Genomic DNA, 17,417 nt, shown 5'->3' with positions numbered 1-17,417 from the left:
ACAGTACTGCGTAAAGAGCGCTTAAAGAATAATTCTCACCGATCCTTCAACTCCTAGCTAGCAAAGGCCAACCCATGGCATTAGGATGAGATACTATTTTTTTAACTATTTTTTCCCCCTAAAGGGCAGAGCACCACACATTAAGTCAATGCTTTTTAGCACTCCTGCATAGATAGAATACTCATGTCAGCTGTATATCTTTCTCTGGCCAGCTGGAGAGCACGGCATCCACAGCAGCTGAGGAATACATGACAAACTAGGAAGAGTCACTTCACATGGCACCCTCTGTTACAATTCTGGGAAGGAAAAAAGGGAGAAGACAGTGAGTCGGAAAGCTGAGTATGCTTTTTCCTAGGCATTTCAAAGTGCTCTGAAATCTTTAATTCTGTCCCAAAGCAAGTAGACAGACAAGTGACCCCTTAGCAGATGGGGAAGCCAAGATAGCAAGATGATGTGATATGCCAAAGGCTAGTATTACAGAACTGGAATGCCACGTTCTCAGACTTCGCTTTGTGAGCCATACTATTTTTGTTCCGAATTAAAACCCAAATATTTACAGAACTTAATCTTGGTCTCTAAAAAGTTACAGACCAGGAATATTTCCTTTGGTCTCAGGCTTGCATATTTCTTTTCCAAACAAACAAAAAAATGGTGTTAACATAGTTCCTTCCAGAAAAATTGTACCTGTTTCTTAGTTGTGACTTGAACCAGAGTAGTATATGTTTTGCCTAGAGGTCTATGCAAAAATTACATTGCATCTTACAAAATGAAAAATAGATGTTTGAAGTCATGTACTAAAGGAGCAGGAAACTAATTTAACTACGTATAAGAATATATCAAAATACGTAGTCTATCTCATCTGCTTACTATTACCTTTTAAAATACAATGAAAAAAACCTACTTGTAACTCAGCTGCTGCCAGGAAAGTAATTGAAGTTACAAACAAAAACACCCATCATATAAGTAGACTGGATTGGATTAAGCCCAAAGCCTTCTTAGAGCAAAAGTGTGTCCAGAAGTCATATAAATCAAGTCTTTCATTTATGTTTCTGGATCATGCTGTTTTGAATACAAAAATATCTTTTGGTTTTAATAAAGAAAAGTTTACTTTTATCAGTCGGTCCAAAACGAAAACCCAGTTTGATTAATCCCAGATCTTTTAAAATCAAAGTTTTATCTAAAAGGTCTGTTAGTACAAAGAGAAGACTTGCAGAACTTCCTTTTTTTCACTGCCAATGAGGCAGCGCTGCTAGGAAGTGAGACAAATCTCAGCAAGGATACAGCCAGTAGCCACTTAAAACCATTCAGGGCTGAGCTGGGGTGGCAAACGTTTCCACCAAAACTCATGGCAACCTAGTCCTATAGCCACAAGAGGGCATCTCTACAGCAGCCTAACGACGAATACAAGCCGATGTCCTGTTCGTACAACCCAGGAATGACTGAAGACAGTTCAATCTGAGGGATGGGGACAAAATTGAAGGTAGCAGCGAGCAGAAAGATTAGACAGATAGCACTTGAGGCTTTAAAACTTTCACTACTCCTTTATAAGTCCTTCTTTAGGAGCTTTTACATACTATTTCAGTCAAACCTGTTGAAAGAATGCCACCCTCAATACTGTGTAGAAGAGGAAAGCACAGGCAAGAAAACAGTATTTCAACAGCAAATTAAACAAATAATTGCATTTAAAATGAATGGTAAATTAAAGCTGCTCATAAGGCAGTCTTTGCCATGACTGCTCATCTCTGCTTGTATGTTAGCAAAATCACAGGCAAGAGAGAAAAAAGGTGTCTGCCTAGAGCACTCTGCATGAGAAAAGCCTGCAAGAACTAGCAAGCAAATGTAGAGGTGAAGAGCTAAAATTACATGCAGAATGCTACTCACAATTTCTGGCCTTGAATTAAATCCTTCAAATAAACATTAAGGTGGAATTTCAAGCCTCAAAAGACAAATCCTAGACATCATTTGCTTAGCTGAAGACAAGGGGTAAAACAGAAGAATGCATTGACCAAACCTGGGTAAAGTTCTACCTTTAGGAGAAAAGATTTGTTACCACTTTTCTACCTTACCAAAGAAGAGAGCACTAAAGAGCCATGCACAGAGACTCCAGTCTGCCAAAGGGAGGGAGGGAGCCCCAAACTTTCTCATTTGAGCTACATGGATCCACACATGCCTTCACATGACCTGTAACACACAGATCTGCAAAGTAAAGTACGTACCCTGCATTTTGTAAAGGCATACATATATATTTTGTCTTGGGGGTGAAGAAAATTATGCAAACTAGAGCAAGACATCCCTAGGACAAGACTAGAATCCCAAATGCACCTCAACTTTATCTGGTTTTCTACAGATCAAATAAAAAAGTCATTATCAATAAAAAGTGGAAAATGCTGTGCAGTACTTAAATATGACTTACTAACTTATATGATTCAATGTGATTGATCATGGTGGGGCCTACAAAGGAGCAGGAAAGAAGAACTAAGAAGCAGACACAGTGTAGCAACTGTGCCCATTCTATTTGGTAACTTTTTTAAAAATAAAATAGTTAAATGAGTGTAAAAACCACTAATCCCTTATACAGGAATCTATTTAGATCATTTGAGGTCAGCCATACCCTCTTCTCTACGGTTTCATGGTATGCATGTTCAGAGAGCTTCACAAAACAATTCCAGCATCCAGTAAGTTGCTCTGGAAAACAGCTTCCATATCACTGTCAGAGCCAACATCCTCGTAGCAGCTATACATTGAGCATTCACTGCTCTGGTATGTAATTCTTTTTAGGGGTCAGCAGGAAATTCATGTTCTTACAAAAAGTCAAAACCTGGATTGAGGCCGCTCCGCCTAAAACATGGGGGTGAGGCTATTCTGTTTCTACATAAAAACAAGGAAAAGGGATTTCATGTTGCCACATGAATGAGTGGTTTAACTAACGGGTTCTTGGTTCATATTTCATCATTCATTAATTAAAACAAAAAACCCACACAGCAAACAGCTATAATACTGCAAGGCAGTCCCTTACCATATAACCCTTTTGACAGCTGCAGATCTTGGCTCTGCATTAGTTCCCAAGAAAAGGGGAGAAGGAGGGAAGAAATTCCATAGAAGATTTACTAGATTTAGACCTGAACTAGTTTACCAACAAGAGAGATCATATACGATTTAAAAAACAATCAAGACCCATTCCTGCCACCACACCAACTTGATCAGACTAGGGGACAGCTGGGGATATGAATTTAAATAGCACCTTAAGAAAACTATAATGAGTTTAGGTTACACTTCCAGTCAACCTGCAAAGCTCAGTGATTAATCACCCCATTTGTCTACGTGTTTATACATTCTGCTCGTTTCAAGTTATACTGTAAGATATTCAGAGCTCAGACTGTAGCTTTTTTATACTTCCCCTACCTTGTATATCATCTTAACGTACATGGCCAGATTTTACTTCAAAATTAGTTTCCAAAGATCAAAATTCTTCATTCTGTTTTTCCACAATGGGTTCAACACATGGGAAAACACACATCATCTTGTACACTTACAGCCTCGTGCTTAATATCCCAGAATCAGGTCTAAGTTAATGTATTTAGACAGATGTTATAGCTGAAATGTAACCTTTCTGCCAGCACATATCTGGCTATTATATGTACACAGAGCAGGTTATTTCCCCTCTCAGCACTCTTTCCCCAAGACATGCACATGTAAGCATGCTCGCGGGAGCCTACAACGCCCTCCTGAGTGCCACATGGAGTTACTGTCTCCACAGGGAGACAATAACTAACACATGATGCAACGACACACGCAAATTCTTCCAAACACACAAGCAAGTTACATGATGGCTTCTTGCCCCTTGAGCATCTGGTCTATGGTGTCCAGCACTTTGCACACTCATAGCCTTGCCTTACACAAGGGGATTCAAGTAATTTGAGTTACCTCACACCTGTTTTAGGGACAGGCATATAAAATGGACAGTTACCACGAAACCATGGGTGCCAGGAAACAGACTCTCATGATTACACTCTAAGGAAACAAATGCTCTTCTGATCAGAATGGGTAGCAAGTCCTGCAGTGAACAATTCTGAGACTGCATGGGATTCTTGAGTATTTATCACAAGGCAAATTGGTATAAAGCAAGATGTTTTCATTGCCCAGAAAAGGTTAGCAGAAGTAGCTATGCTTAAAATGCAGAATACTTTGCTGCGGTTTAAAACATTTCATTAGAAGACTTTAAACCTGTATACAATAAAAGCAGCATACAGATTCTTTACAGAGATAGTATGAAGCCTAAATATTTCTGACTTGTTATGGGGCTATAAATAAATTAAACATTACTTAAATGCATTCACTACTGTCGTGAGAAGCAGTGGTAATAAAAAGTGCATACCACAAATGCTTACTGTAGAGCAGAAAGACACTGTAGACAATCAGAACAGCAAAGGGAATGTCAGCAGAATTAATCTGGCCAGCAGGACTTCTATTGCACCAGTATTCTTTCTGCTGTCCAAGTATTTGACCAATGCAATACTTTTCCACAGTGTTTTATTCCTGCTATTTCTAAAACCTCTGCTGTACTCATTACAACAAGTGCTAGACTTAAGGACTGGATGAGGGATGAGACTACATCAACATTTTAAAGTATTGTAAGAGAAAGACAAACTTTAAAAAATACATCCATGTTCTAAGTTTTATGGTTTTTAATCAGATAATCTTCCCACTTTAAAGACAGTAAATTCAGACAGTGCAGAGCAGTGTCAAGATACTCTTGCTCTCTTATTAAAAATTATTGTCCAATTACTCTCCAGTCTGGGATCTGTATGGGATTTCTATCGAGAACAACCACCGAGTTTGGACTTCGCAAAAACAATCGCTGTGCTAGATCTTAGTGGGATTGACCAGAGTACTGGTAACCAGTATATGTCAACACTGACAGTTATTACTCCGCTTGGAGAGGCTCCAAGGCGGCAGTGCTGTGCCAACCAGGGTAGCAACCTGGGAACCAGCCAAGAGGTTGAGCAGGCCTCAATAGCATGAATGCAAATGGCTTTAGTCGTGGTAGGTCTTTTGTAAGCAGCGTAAGGGGCATGCTGGCCTCAGAAAGAAGTTAAATCCTGTTTCCAAACTGCGAGCGTCTGTGCACCATCTGGGTCCCACAGAGCGAAGCAGCTGTGTTCCTTTTTCCAGGAGGTTTGTCATACCTCCTCAGAAGGGGATGTGAAGAGGCTATGGAGGCTGCTTGAGCAAGCAAACACCAAAACACTGTCACATTGTAAACCTGTTTCTCCACAATTTGAAGATGCCAAACCACTCTTTTAAGCTTTTCAATCTGCTAACTTTTGGAACCAAGAATCATTGAAAGATAGGTGTTCTCATTTCTTGGTCCTGAAACTTTCCAGTAATCCTCTTCAGCCACGTAACGGGAAAGAATGCAATAGGGGACTAACAGATGCATCATTCCTTGAATTCCCATCTGCACGCAAACCCCAGCCAAATCCTTTTGTTCAACTTGCTGAGAGGAATCGGATCAAAAGTCATCGATCTATTAGACAAACAAGCTCGCAATCATAGGAATGAAAGATTCATTAAAATTAAGCATACACTTTTTGTGATCTACAAGGAACATGTACCCTTCTGCAGAAAAGGGGAAGAGGTGGATACGTTGCTCAGTGGATGAAGATCTCTGCTAGTCATCGATTAACTCTGAGGGATTTCTCACACTCTCAAGTCTAACCATAAAATAAGCATCTATCTTGCCTCAAATATGACACATAACAGAGACTTTTAAGATAGAGAGAAAAACGTCCATAAAATAAAAATTTTATTTTTATTAAAAAAAAACCCCATTCAGCCACCTAGCCACCTCTGACTCCTTCCTTGATATATAGCTATCTTTTACAATATTAGTTATCACTGCACAATTCTTCTTCACACTGGACAAATCCATGTGAAGCTGACATCACTGCGTCAGAAATAAGACGCAGGAATGCTATGCAATTATCAAGACGACCATGGTCCCAGGAACAGACTGTCCCCATGACATGCTGCCAGTTGATCTAGGAACACTGACAACACTATCACGTAACTGTCAAGCTTGCCAAGAAGAAATTAAGCTACAGGACAGTTTTCACAGGTAAAAATATGATACCACATTTCCATAAAATTGAACCTATACTGGGTTTATCTGGATAGAGGATTCCTCCTTCCAAGAAGGAAGGAAACAAAGTGAACTGCAGAAGATTGGAATTCTGCAATGAAATTTAAGGAAAAACACCTGACCAGAAAACACTAACACTCACAGGCAAGAGGCCTTCCCAAAAACCATTCATAACAAGTTTGCTTGGTACTGTAATATGCCTTTTGGCCCTCTGAATAAAGTATTCCTCAAAGATAGTTTCCCATTACTAAAACTCTCAAAGGCAAGTTATAGATAAAATACAGACTTGACTTTCATCCCTTTGTTCATTCTATGCTAAGTCTTGAAAAAAAAAAAAAAAATCAGATTCACTGCAAATGGAGACCAGAATAATTCATATGCTATACCGCAAAACTTACTCTTACCACTACCCGGTCAAAAGTTAGTCCTACTACTTCAGTAAGAAAAAGACAAATGTGTTCTCCATCTTGGAGACACATACTGCTTTGTACGTTTTCATTTGCAACAGAAGCGAAGTACCGTCCTTGTAAGACTGACATTTAAAATCCTGTGTGTTGTAGGGCAAGTCCTTCGCTCACCTATGACACCTACAGATTTATTTGAAAAACTAAATCCATATTGTATTAAGACGACTTTTAAAAGGCCCAGACTTTCAGAAGGCCTTGTAATCAAGGCAAGTGAATCCCTCTAAACTGTATGTTTTGGCAAAACAGAGTAGAATCCAGTTCTGGTGGCCTGTATGCAGTGGTGTCTCACTTTCCAAACACAAGCATGACTTACCAAGGGCTCTAGCAACTGCCAGGAACGGAATCTGGTCAATGACGGTGCTGCGGCGCACAGGGCCGTTGTGAGTCAGACGAGGTCTTTTCCAAACAACACGATTCACACCAGACTTGTTGATGACACTAAAACCATCAGAAAGAGGCAGGGGTTAAATAGGAATGGAAATGAAAGCATGAACGTTAGTTTCAATGACATAAAACCAGTTAAATATGCAAATATGGACTCAATAATGACAGCACCCTCAAGGAAGTCCACAGCACAATTAAATATTTCAAAACACACGGTATCACTTAGATAGTTTCATTCCATATTAAGTCAAAGGGAAAAGTGAGAGATGAAGGGCAGAAGAAAAAGCAGAGGAACGAAGACCTGGAAGAAGTGCTGGCTGGCTACAGCAACCAGATGTAAGACTATCTTTTTAATCTATTGGAGAAAAAGCAAAACTGAATTTGCTTTCTTCAGATGAGGACCATCAACATCAACTCACTCGGGTGGAAATATCATATAATTCCTCCTTCAGTTTTCTCCAGCTGCCAAAGCTTGGCAGTAAAGAGCAGCACAGTACAGTTAAAAAAAAAAAAGAGAAAGGAGCAGCCTTCTGTAGGGATTTCCTTAATGGTGCACCAACATGAAGCAGAAATAAAAGAGGAATTGTTCATAGTTGCTATCTGCTGAAAGCAGGAGATAGGAAGAAACAGCTCTGCATTTGAATGTTAACACCTGCTCTAAGGCATTGAGCACTGGTTTTAATTCTCACAGATGGCATTAAAAGGTCAAAGGAGAAGCTACAGAGCAAGTAAATGAGGCAGCTGATATCGGGCAGGGGAGGCAGGGAAGAAAGAACAGAGAGAATATGAGCCATCAAGTCATCAATGGAAGAAGGAACTAGCAAAGCTTGGTCCCAACCAAGTTAAGAACTAGATACTTAAAAGCGAATTTTTACCCAAGGAACAGCCACTGGTAATTAGAAACTGAGAAGCTCTGGAACTGCCTCAAGATTCCGCATACTGAAGCTATTCAAGATGCACTTCCTGAGACTTCAAAGGCCTTAACAACAAGGGCATGTTTAGCTCCATCCTTTTGCATGCACAGTGCAGCAAAGTCACAAACACCACATCCTAAAATCGATCTCATCCATTTGTACAACTAATGGCCACACAAAGCTAACTTCAGTCATTATCTGAAAGAAGACCTCATCCCACACTCAGAGACTGTTAATTGGAAAATATAATTTTTAATGGAGAGATTCAATTATGCCCTCCCATTAACTCTTCCCAATTCGCTCTCACGAAAGAGAAGGCATTAATAAGCATAGCTGCATAGTTCCACCTCACTCCTATTATTTGCCTCACAATAGTCTGCAACAGCCAGCCTAGGAAAAACAGAAGGAGCACCAGTAAAAATAAAAATTTGAAAAAAAATTTAAAAAATTAACCATCCCTGTTGATACAAAGTTCCAGGGAATGCTTCTTTGAAGCGTCAGAGACTTTCGATCTGAGACACACAATTTGGAAACCTACACATTTACAAGTACTAATGTAGCAAAAATGCAAGTTATCCTTTCTGAAAAGCTACCAATACAGCTAACTGATCAACTTCCACCTGCCAGAGATACAAATATCTGAAGGTTAATGGCCTGACAGGGTTCTCGTATGAATGATGTCAACAGGAAAACCTTCAGTGATCTCTGCCTCTGAACCGCTAAGAGAAGGAAACTGTGCCCATCCATCTGGTGCGGTACCGCAGAACGAAAGAACATAGAGCTCCTGTGAAGCTACGGTAAACGCAAGCCCTGAGGTTTGTCTCAAAACATTAGTGCCATCTGATAAACCTGCCTGCTTTCCTCCCCAGTCACAGGGAACACACATCAACCACAACGTGGAGATGTTCTAACATCTGCCAGCTCCTGACAGTCAAGAAATTACTAATGTAAAGATATGTATTAAAATGTGGTATTCTAACAATTTAAGCGTATATTTAAACAACAAACCCAGTATCTTGTTTCAAATCTATGATTTTTTTAATGTTCCTTAAACAGAAGCTTTGAAAAGCCTACTCAACAGCTGCCATTGTCACCTCAGGAACAATGCACAATGCATGAGAAGTTAAGAGTATTTTGTGTCAAAACTGCTGTGTTTCCACCATTTGACAAAACAGATATTCCAGTGCTCGTATCATTATCTATATGAAAAGGTAATTTTTCTGCTCAGATTTTCATGAAAAATAGGTCAAATATCAGTATCTCCACTTTCAAAGTTCTCAGTGAACATTTAGAATTGTAGCCACACCTCAGCTGCATGGGAATCTACCAGGAAATTAAAATTTTGTTTACACCATAAACTGCTAGCAATAAGCACAACAGCGTAACAATGGATCCCTATAACTTACTCCTCAACCAGCTAGGAAAAAAAACAGAGCATAGATAGGGAAGGAAGATAAACAGACTGTGAGATTCACCAACTTGTTTGCCCCCCCTAAACCAAGCAAGCTTAAACCTAGTTCAGTCACAGAGATACAAATACCACCTGGAGATCAAACCTGAAGTAAAAAGCACAGAGACGGTTACCTGCCCCCAAGGCCTTCAATTCTCTCCCTTTCTTTGGGAAGTTCCGGCTTGTGGTCCTGTGTCACCTCCACAGCTCTCACAAAGTCATCCTTGGGGTCATCCTGGACTCCGAGCACCACTCCTGAATCGCCAACATGAGCAACGTACATCTTTGACCCACGGATAATTACCACACTGGCAGTAGTTCCTGATGTGCTTGGGAGACCCGTCATGGTCTTCGGCCACTCTGCTGCAAGGAGAAAAAAGCAAATAAAAATACTTTTGTTTTTAATTCTGTGGAACTGGTAATGTTTTGAAGATCAAGATGAAGGGTGTGTCACAGACACTTGGGTAAACATTACAATACAGCACATGCTCAGGCCAGGCAAAGCAGCTCCCTCAGGTGCCCCACACTTTCATAACATCACTCCCCCAGCTACAGCTTCAATTGACACACATATATAAAGCCAGTATCAAAGCACCAAAATAGGATTCAGAAAAAGTCTCCTCTGGTTTAACATTCCAAGCATCACTAGAAGAATACGGAGGAAGACACGGTCCTTGACTGTTGAACAGGACTGATCAAGCGTTTCACTAAGATCTACTGTTCACTTCCCTGTCTGAAGGGGTAGAAAAGTTATAAGTTAGGTCATTTCGTCTGGACATTTGAGTAGCAATCAGGTTTTCTGGACATTCCTGATCCCCTCGGAAGGAAAAGAAATGCGATTTTACTTTTATATGCTGAACAACATTTTAAGTTGAACAACATCTGAACTGTTTTATTCACATTTCCCTTTGAAGGACTGAATAATGCAGACTATTTAAGTATGCTATCTATAACCCAACATCAAGTCTTCTGCAGAAGATATCCCTTGAATTCAGACCAATAGAATACCTATATTAGTGTGAAATGGTTAGGGAAATCTCCTCCTTTCTCAGCTGCTTTGCCCTCAAAACACTTATGTTGATTTCCTATAACACTACTCTCCCCATTTATGCTCAATCCAAATTTCTCTTTCATGCCTTGTCTATTTTTGTGTCTACACACCCAAGTTCATCTTCTTCCAAAACTCCACAAAAATGATTGAGACAAATATCCCAATTAAGAAAGATTAGCCATACTCGTCCTCCTCCCCAGTTCAGCACTCTCAGAAAACAGAATTCAAGTTCCCAGTTATCAGCTGATTTCAACTGTCAACAGCAACCTCATGTTTCTTCTTCACTGCATCCACTCATGTCTGCAGACAAACTCAGAAGGGAGACTCATCTCCTTGTCACATTCTATCTTCTGCACTTCACAAGTCACACTCGCACAGTACAACATAGAAATTCCACTGTGATGCATTTTCTGTTTGCAGGAAATACCTAAGCCAGGCTACCAAAGCACGGTATTATTTATTTTCCTATGGCACAACAAACACACAAGAAAAAAAACGACAACACAATTAGGCCTTCCCCTCTGTGAAAACAGATACTTGAAACTCCAGAAGTTTTAAGCAGAAGCAAAAAGATTAGGAACTTAGTAAGTTATAGTGCCACTGAACAATGTTCAGATGCCCAAGGCAAGAAAGAATACATGGAAGACACGCTGAAGGAGAAGCGGAATTATATAGACAGTCTGATGATAAAAAGCTGCATTGCCTCAGTGTTAGCTACCAGGATATCCAGCATAATTTAAACATTGAAATTCTAACAGAGTTCTAGCTTTGTGTTCTAAATACTAAAATATACTTTCTCCCTAGGAGTAGTTTTATTTCAAGAACACAAACATTCAAGCAGCTTATTGGAAGTACTTTGGCAATTTTAACTGTGGATATTAAATCTAACACATTCTAAATGGAAAGCAAATGAGGGAGGAAGCCAAGTGGTAATGAGGACTTCAACCATGCACTTAACAGAAAACAAGCTGCAACTAATGAGTTTCTGTCAGTGTAACAACCCCTCAATAGCAATAAAATATATTAGAGAGTCGAATCAGTCTTTATGGGGATGAAGAGTACAGAGAGTGAAATCACGCACTTAGGAGAAAGAGAATGATGCAGCAGCCTCAGATTTTAGGCTCCAACAGAACCAGAAATTAGATCTGCCTATCATCAAGGGATTTTAGTTTACGCCTTGCTCCTGTTTAGAGACAAGTATTATATATAGCATCACATATTCCTTTCTTTAGAGATAGTGTCTCATCAGAAATTAACAAAAGTGTCAAAACTCCTGAGTTTTCTTCCGAGCTCAAGTATTAAAATCAAAGCCACTTACCTGACTCCTCCACATATCAAAAGCACGTTTTTATCAATCTCTTAACTTAAGCAATAGGACATCTTTCTAAAACAATTTTTCCCTCTACTTGAAAAGCACTACCCTTCAAGTTTTGTAACTTTGAGTTTGTAAACTCAGTGGCATTTGCAGCTGACACATCAGCCAGCAAATTGTCATTGTCACCTGCTGCCTAGGACAGGAAGTATAAAGTAGTCTGCTTCATGAAATTTAACTTGGTTGCACCTTTTCTCTCCCTTTATTCATTTGAAAAAATAAAAAACCCCAAAACGTTTTAGTGCAAACTATATGGAACCCCAAATACAGACACATGCAGCACACTATCATCAAGAAAGTTTCCTTCCTTGCTGAATTCTTTTCCTACCCACTACCATGACCCAGCAAAACTCACCAAATGCTATTTTTAAAGCCTATTCTTGTTACCTTGTTCTTTTCTTGTATTTAGATGCAAGATACAAGACAAGTTTATTTTAACTTTAAAAAGGCCTATAATTCTTTTATAAGATACCGCAATAGTTCAAATGATCAGGTATGATCAAAAGGCATTTTCTCCTCTAACAAATTAACTGAGACTATATACTAATTAACAGTAACAGTGCATTAAACTCTTCCTTTTGTAGAAACATCATCTCCAATTGCCATTCTTATTTAAATACACACCTAACACTTCTTTCCCTACCTGGCCACACCAGCTCCAATAGAAACACGAGCTTTTTTCTTAAGCACACAACCAGCATGAGTAACATCCCTTCAAAGTAACAACAAGTTGGCAGATAAAAAGAAATCCTGAAATGACAACAAAGCTCTCAAAACAAAATTCACACTTCAGAGATATACCCAAAGTGTCCATGGATGACATACCACTTCTACAACTTCAGCAGACAAATATCTCTAGGTAGCCCTCTGGGAAAACAAAGTTAGTCAAAGTTTCCTCGTGAGCCTGTATCCCTAGTTCTCTATTTATTGCCATGAATGATTAAACCACGTACTAGAAACATTGATACATCCCAGGATGGACACAACTTCACTACAGCTAGCGGGCTTTAGATCTGAACAATCACATCATTTATGAAATCGTGCAGTGAGCACACTGAACCAGCTGATGTGAAATGGAGAGTAGGAGGTAAATCCACATCTGCGTCTAGCAGGGTACCAACAACATCGCCTGTTATAGACTCTCACAATACCTGCCCACAAAATGCCACATATTCCAGTTTAACAGATGCACTTCCCACTCTTTCAACAGAAAAAAAAGATAGAAGGAAAAAAAAAAAGAATGCACATTAAGTGTTCAAGCTCACTGAAGCTATCAAATTTATAATCTAATTTGTTCCCTACAACAGCGGACAGTTTCAAGAGACAAATCCATGCAGCATCCCAAGACTGTAAGTTGTTCACACACAATTTACAATTACTTCTTACTTTTTTCAGCCTTCTTCTGTTGGAGGGACTGGAGCGAGGGGTAGGAATTGGTTTAAAACCAACAACCCATCCCAAACAGTATACATTACATCAAAATATGGATCCTACACCGGAATACCACATCTCTAACAGAAAAAAAAAATACTCTGCCACAGTCTAAAAAGCAAATTCACTTATGATGGTTGGTATGTGATCTGAAACACACAGACTGCTCCACAATGCATTTGTGGGAGTTCTGTTCCTGTTTATTTTTGAGAATGATTCAGGATTATTCTGGGAATCAAAAATCGCTAAAAAAATATATTTCATTTTTATTTGACTGTTTTTATATATGTAAGTCGAACAACAATACCTCATTTCAAATTAGTTTGCTTCTAAAATTCTTATTAAACTTTCAAAAAATAAATGCTATATGAACTTCTAATACAGCAATAGACCATAAAAGTTTTACATTATCCTGAAAATCTGCATTGCCTCAAGTGGTCTAGGTCCTTTTCAGATAAGGATACATACATAAGTCTTAAACATTTCTAAGAATAATCCTGAAATTACAACTTTGCAGTGAAAAATCACAAAAAACCTTGTTATTACACAAAAGATAAAAATATTATTTGACTTTCATTGCTTCAATTAAATTTAATGGAAAGAGTTATAACCAAAGCAGGAGCATGCAACTCTCTCTAAATTGTAACTAGTAATGTTGAAAAACGTTTTTAATGGTATCAAGTTAAATACAACATTTAAAAACAAGCTCTTGGCTATACAAATAATGAACTACCAAAGAAACATAGACCAATGCAATCCTCAGGAAAGTCACATCAAAACCTGGGACCTCCTGAGTATGTTTCTTGTAAACACCTTTCCTACCACTGCCAGTTGTGGAAACAGGCTTTAAATGAGAACTTTTACTCCAGCAGCTCTTTCGCATACAGATAATTTTATTACCGTATAATTAACCCCAAAGTTATCAGCAATGACAAAAGGGTATTTTTTCTGTCTTATTTTTCCTGGTACTCTCATTATCACTATGCTTCCTGTCTATCACAGGAGACAGCCACCAGGATGACCCCAGAGCTTCCAAGAACAAACAGAGCAGCTGAGTACAAGCTTCTCCTCCAACAGCCATCAACTGGAAGCAATAAAGACTCCATTCTTTACACCAAAACCCAAACCCATTCTCCCACCCCATTTCAAGACACCAAAATACCCAGTCTCCCTTTCATGTCCACAGTGTCAGCAATACACCATTACAGATCTGCTCTACATATGATGATATGCAAAATTATTTACTGTAAGTAAAATCTGCACTGGGATTCCATAACATTATATGGGAAGTTATAAACTAGATATAGTAATGATTTTGTCCTATAAAACTTAGCTGTTATGCACACACAGCAGAAATCAGTAAGACCAAACATGCTACGTAGAAGTTTACTATATAGTCTAAGATTGTCATCAAATGCTCATACCCAGAGCTATGTTGTTTCTCATAACAATTTAAATTGGTTCCACAACCCAAGTACTATTTGCTAAACACTCATTACTAAATAGTATTTCCTGCATTCCGTCACTTCACTTCTCTCCATTTTGTAGTCACACAGTTACTGCAACAAGCAGATCAGGGATACTACAACTAGACAACTCAAGTCCTTATCTTTCTCCCCCATACCATCTTCCCCTATTCACACATCTTTCTCATTATCCTGCAAGTCTGCAGCCCAGGTCACGTACCACTCACCACTCCTTCCCAGCATCAAGGTTGTGGTCAAGTTCTGGTGCTTCTAAAATTCACACCCTTTCCATTCTGTCCAATACCAGCGTGCCCCCAACCCTGCCATTCCTTCCCCCATATCTTTTCAAGTATCTGACATTTGCACAACTTCTCTCTCTTGCTATTCAAGAAAAAGGAAATTAAACTGGTTTGACACTATAATCCCCCCCATGAATCACTTTGTCAAAACCCCACGGTGCTATAAGTGCCAATTCTTGATTTTTGTGTTTACCTCCCTAGCCCAACTGTCAGTATCGCTGTCTGTGGTTTTGATCCAATTTTACTGTGTTCCCCTCCTTCCTGCTTGCCTTCGTATGCTGTTCACTGTTCTTGCATTTTTCTCTTTCTGGGGTTTTTGAATACATAAATGTATACACAATATGCACACTCTACACATTTTATATAAACTACCACCATAGTCTAACTAAGCCATAGTTAGACTTACCTTACCAGGAAAAAAAAAAATCCCTTTCAGAAACTCAATTCTGCAGTCTCACTAGATCTCAGGGAGAAGGAAGAGTACAAGAATGATTCCTGTCACCTGTCTTGTCACTCTCCCCTCCTTTACCCTTACCTATTTAGGACCTCAACTTCTATCCTACTGCAGTTAAGCAACCAACCTATATAATCTTCAGGATACTGAGTGTTTTCTGTTTTGGCAGGTACCTTGCATATTCCCTGATGCTCAAACAATAAAATGAGTGAACAATCACCCTTTATGAAACAGCCACATTTTTAATCCTTCCATCAGGACTCAATAGAAACAACTGGAATCAAGGGACAGTTAGGGAAAAAACACTGCCCCAGCCCACTTAAGGTTACTAAAATTTTTTTTTTTTCCTTTTCATGATACTCTGGACAATGGGAATCTAAGGGGGAGTTCCATGCAATTCCCCAAGGCAACAAGACGAAGACTTCACAATAAATCGAATTTGGAGATCTGACTTGCAGCACCCTGAAAACAAACTGCAGCTCTACAATCACACCATCTTCAGCTACAGAGCACAACTGCCCTACAACGCGTCCTCAGCCTCTATCTTTTCTCCCACAGTTTGTTCTCCAGTTTTTCTTGTTTTACCGAATTACTTGAGTCAACATCTCCAACCACATCCCGCTCCCCATTCCCTGTACACAGACGGCAGCGATGCCCCCAGCACCGCGGGTGCCCTGCTCCTCGGCAGAGATGGAGGGAGGCTTTCAGGCACGCAGCTCACAATAGTGCGGGGGGGCCGGGCGGGGGGAGAAAAAGGCGGCTAAAAGCGGGACGTCCCACGCTCAGGGAGTAACAGCATGGGGGAAAAGGGAGCGACCGGCGTCTCGGGGGTAGGTAGGTAGGTGGTCAGGGGGATTTGCTGTCCCCTTAGCTCTCACTGCAGGGCCCTGCAGGAAGGGGAACAGGAACCCAAGGGAGAGGCACGGCCAGGCGCGGCGGCTGGGCGGAAAGGCCGCGGGGCCGGCAGCGTTACCTGCTCCCCCGGCGGGGACGGAGGCGGGAGGGGACGGGGACGCGGCGGAGCAGGGGCGGCTGGAAGGCGCCAGTCGCCTGTAACTTACGCAGCTTTTTCCACATGGCCCGGTGACAAGCGATGAAGCCCTTGCGCAGGGCCGCGCACACCTCGGCCGGCTCCGCCGAGCCGAAGCCCTTCTGCTTCTTGATGAAGCCCCACAGGTTCTCCCGGGCGAACTGGGCCGCCTCCCTGCCGCCGTGCCCGTCGCATACGGCGAAGAAGGCCACGGAGCGGCGCGGGCGCCGGCCGGAGCCGGGGCCGAGCGGCAGCGCTGCCTCCTCCGGCGCCCGCGGGCTCCCTCCCCTCCGCCGGCCGCTCTCGGCGAGGGGCTCGGCGGCGCGCGGGCCTCCGGGCGCCGCTCCGCCTTTGTGCGGGGGGCCGCGCTCCGCCTCGGCCGGCGGCTCGGGCTCCACCACGATCTGGGTCACGTCCTCCATGTATTTCCTGCCGCCCTGGTCGGAGTACACGCTCACCCCCAGCGAGTACAGCCCCTCCATGGGGGGCGGGAGGGGGGGAGGAAGAGGCTCGGCGCGGCGGCGCCCGCCGCTCCCCGCCCGCGATGGCTCCCCGCCCGCCGCCGCCGCGGACTATTGTTGATGTCGGCGGCGCCGCTCGGGCATGTCCGCGGCGACGCACCGCGCCGCCCGCCTCCGCCAACCCCCGCTGGAACGGCGGGCGCTCCGCTCCGCGCCGCAGCGCCCCCTGCCGCGCTCTCGCCCGCCGCCTCGCCAGGGCCCCGCCGCGGCGGAAGGGGCGGCCGGGCGCGTCCGCGGGCACCACGGCGCCCCCTGCCGCCGGCCGGCACGCAGGCAGCTCCGGCCGCAGGGGCCGGGCCGGGCGGGGGGCGTCCTTGGACTCCAGGCGGCTCCACTTCACGCTACGTGCCCGCTTCACTGGCTGTAAGTAGGGCGCCAGCTACTAATTTGAAGCAGGGGACTCCCCAGGTTACTCCAGCCCCCCCCGGTCGTTCCC

At 42.0% G+C, this 17,417-nt stretch overlaps 1 protein-coding gene across 1 annotated transcript in view; it reads right to left on the bottom strand.

The window, feature by feature from the left end:
- The window catches only part of PPM1D (protein phosphatase, Mg2+/Mn2+ dependent 1D), a 28,077-nt gene extending 10,949 nt beyond the window's left edge, over nucleotides 1-17,128 (bottom strand). The window contains exons 1-3 of the mRNA XM_075771162.1: nucleotides 16,492-17,128; nucleotides 9,492-9,720; nucleotides 6,923-7,047 (exon numbers count right to left, since the gene is read on the bottom strand). Of these exons, the coding sequence (XP_075627277.1) occupies nucleotides 6,923-7,047; nucleotides 9,492-9,720; nucleotides 16,492-16,942 (805 nt within the window). The 5' untranslated portion in view covers nucleotides 16,943-17,128. The remainder of the gene's footprint in view (nucleotides 1-6,922; nucleotides 7,048-9,491; nucleotides 9,721-16,491) is intronic.
- Nucleotides 17,129-17,417: the final 289 nt, after the last annotated feature.

The sequence above is a fragment of the Balearica regulorum genome, chromosome 19 (genome assembly GCF_011004875.1).
Source record: "Balearica regulorum gibbericeps isolate bBalReg1 chromosome 19, bBalReg1.pri, whole genome shotgun sequence".
NCBI lineage: Eukaryota > Metazoa > Chordata > Aves > Gruiformes > Gruidae > Balearica > Balearica regulorum.
Note: the sequence above shows the minus strand (reverse complement) of the source record. Positions and strands in the feature narration are given on the sequence as shown.